The sequence below is a fragment of the Nannochloropsis gaditana genome (genome assembly GCF_000240725.1).
Source record: "Nannochloropsis gaditana CCMP526 unplaced genomic scaffold scaffold791, whole genome shotgun sequence".
NCBI classification, from domain to species: domain Eukaryota; class Eustigmatophyceae; order Eustigmatales; family Monodopsidaceae; genus Microchloropsis; species Microchloropsis gaditana.
The window spans coordinates 4658-7408 of record NW_005803162.1 but is presented as its reverse complement, the minus strand read 5'-3'; the positions used below and the strand labels follow the sequence as shown (position 1 = coordinate 7408).

General features: G+C 55.1%; 2 protein-coding genes across 2 annotated transcripts in view; both read right to left on the bottom strand.

The window, feature by feature from the left end:
- CSTF3 (cleavage stimulation factor subunit 3) overlaps positions 1-755 on the bottom strand; it is a gene marked incomplete at both ends in the record, with an annotated part of 1911 nt that extends 1156 nt beyond the window's left edge. Inside the window, one exon of the mRNA XM_005853661.1 lies at positions 32-755. Coding sequence (XP_005853723.1) covers positions 32-755 — 724 coding nt within the window. The remainder of the gene's footprint in view (positions 1-31) is intronic.
- A 1086-nt stretch (positions 756-1841) lies between these two features.
- Positions 1842-2213, bottom strand: NGA_0232502 (rna binding protein; the record flags this gene model as incomplete). The annotated part of the gene is made up of 1 exon (XM_005853660.1): positions 1842-2213. One exon carries the CDS (start codon positions 2211-2213, stop codon positions 1842-1844), a length of 372 nt encoding a protein of 123 aa, XP_005853722.1.
- Positions 2214-2751: the final 538 nt, after the last annotated feature.

The window sequence follows — 2751 nt, the reverse complement described above, 5'->3', positions numbered from 1 at the left end:
GACTTCGGCGCCATGAAACCCTCCCCCCCACCATCCCGCCCATTCTCGTCCTTCCACGCTTCCACGTAACGAATGTAGTCCCACCACAAGGGAGCCGCGTCCACGAGCACCCCCACTTGCCTCACTCCTAGTTCAAAGGCGGCCGTCACACGCGCGCGTTGCTCCGCCACGGCTTCGGGCGAAGCCCCATCCCCGAGCGAGGCCGGATTTGTTTTTCGGACGCGCGCCACGTAGAGGAGGTACAGGTCCACGGAAGGGACCTCCAAGAGGCATTCCCGAAAGATGTCGTCCACCTGGGCCAGATTCCCCTGCCGCAACTCGTGCTCCAGCCAGTCCTTCCAGAGGCTCACCTTCGTAGGGAACTGGCGCGTAGCCAGACGATAAACATCCCGAAGAGCAATTGCACGCCCCGAGCGCTGGGTCTGCGCTTCGCTCAGGAGAGCAGCCCATGACCGCACGTCCCATTCATGCGCCTGGACCTTCGACCATGCATCCCGAAAGCGGTCCGACGCTGACAGAAGCTGTGCCTCGGTGAAAGCAGTAGACAAAGCCAGGCCTCCCAAGCTCTGCCGCCTTTTCACTGAAGTAGGGGTGGGAATGTCGGCGCCCCTAGATGTGATGATGGCTTTTGGCAAAGGAGGAGCGCTGCTTCTTGCACGGCTCACTGCCGTGGTGGGCACGATTTCTTCGTCCTCCTCCTCCGAATCAGAGTCCACTCCCAGGAACGGCGCATTCACTTCGATGGCAGCGGCCATAGGAGGTGTACCTTGCCCGGTCGCACGCGGCCACGGGTAACACTACCTGTGCCTTCGTCTTACCCTACGGAAAGGTTTATGTTGTGAGAAAAGATCAGGATTTTGTGTCCGCGCCTCGATGCTCATCCTGTAAGTGTCACAACAATGCAAAGGCAGAGAGCATGATAAAAAGGATACGATGTATTGATGAAGCCCTTATTTCTTCTGTGTAGGAGGAGGGTTTAGGCTTTTTTGGTCGCCTCATCTTACGGAGAGCGACGACGGCGAGACGCGCGTTGGCTGCCGTTGCGAATAGATATGGGCCAGTACGCCGACTATAGTTGCTAGCATGAAAAATAAAGCACACAGGGACAATACGACCCATACATATTTATCAGGCACGTCATGCTGCAAGCCAAGCGCCAAAACTTTGGCGGGAAAGCAGGTTTGGTATAAAAATCCTCGTGGAGGGAGGAGGTTGGACCCCTGACGTTCCATAAAGCAATTTCTTTATTACTACCGACGAAAAAGTTTGCGAGGCTCCATGGCTATCATCGATCATTTGCTTCTCCTTCATTGCTGCGGTGGTTCATTAAAAGGCACTATACGGCAACATCACACCAATTTTTCAAGTCATGCGTGGGACAAACAATGTCCCCTACATCAAGTGTTCATATCCTTCTCTGTTCGACACCTGAGCATAATTAGGCTGTTTTCCTGTCATAACGCTTCCTATCTTTCTCTAGATGCCCTTTCCCGATCGCACATCTGTCTAGCCTGTGCATCATGCAGTCTACTTATTCATAAATGTATTATTTAAAAAGTCATCATTTGGAGACATGTCCACCTTCATATCCCTAATCGTCAACAATGAGAATCTGCCATGTCATTCTAGAACTTCGGCTTTCATTTCCATCCATTTCAGACTCAAAAAAGGTGCCATTGTGTTTCAATTGCACTCGTACGTAGCTGTTTCCATATTGAAACCCTGTCCCCAAAGTCATCGCTGATTCCAACCCCGTAGCCACAAATCTGTCAACTCCATGCATTGTCTCCTGCCTTCCTTCGTTGCGCGACATACTTGGCCCCCTAAAACTCTCCTCTGGCCTACCGAATCAGAGTCGGACTCGTCTGCCATTCCAAAGTCTTCGCCTCTAGAAGAGCCTCCGCAATTTTCACCGCTTTGGCATTACCCTTTATGTTTACTAGTCGCTCTGCCGCCGGGGGGCTTGCCTCCCGAGTAAATTCCACTTTTGCCCCGCTTTTCTTCTCAATCGCGATGACATTAATGCCCGCCTTTCCGATCAAAAAGCTCACGGCCTTGTTGGGGACGAGCACGTGCACGACTTGGTACGCCCCCCTCCCATTCTCCGTCACCTCGGATCCTGACCACTCCTCCTCCACGCTCTCGCTTCCTTTGGCATCCCAGGCGAAGCTGTTCTCTCGCATCTCCCGCTCCTGCTCCTTTACCCTAGCCATCATCATCATCACGTCCCCCGCCCCCCATCCGTCCCCTTTCTCTTCCTCTCCGCCGTTCCCTCCTTTCTCCACCCTCGTGTCGCCCCCCCCCAAAAAAAACGTGCTTCTCCCCGTGAACCATCCCCCTGGATCCGCTTGGGAGGGAAGAAGGAGCGAGGAGGCCGACAAAAGATCGTCGGGAGAGTTGAACTGCCGGTACTGCCGCGTGCCGAACGGTTGGTCGCTAAACGAGTCAAACGACAAGGGGGTTTGACCTTCCCCCATGTCTCCGCCCGCCGCCGTTACAGGGGGGAATGAAGGCACAGAGACGCTATGGCTGCTGTTGCGGGTAACCATCGATCCCAGGTGTTTGCCAGAGGGAAAGGCACGCTCTCGATCGCCAGGAACGGGCTTCAGGCTGCTCCTCTCCTCCCCTCCCTTCTCGCCCAGGGAGGCTTTCGCGACAAACACCGGTGCTTGTCCCGAGAGGTGGGAACGAGGGGGGACAAAGAAGGGAGCCGGCGAGCGAGAGGGCGACAGGGCAGCAAGCCCCAGGCGC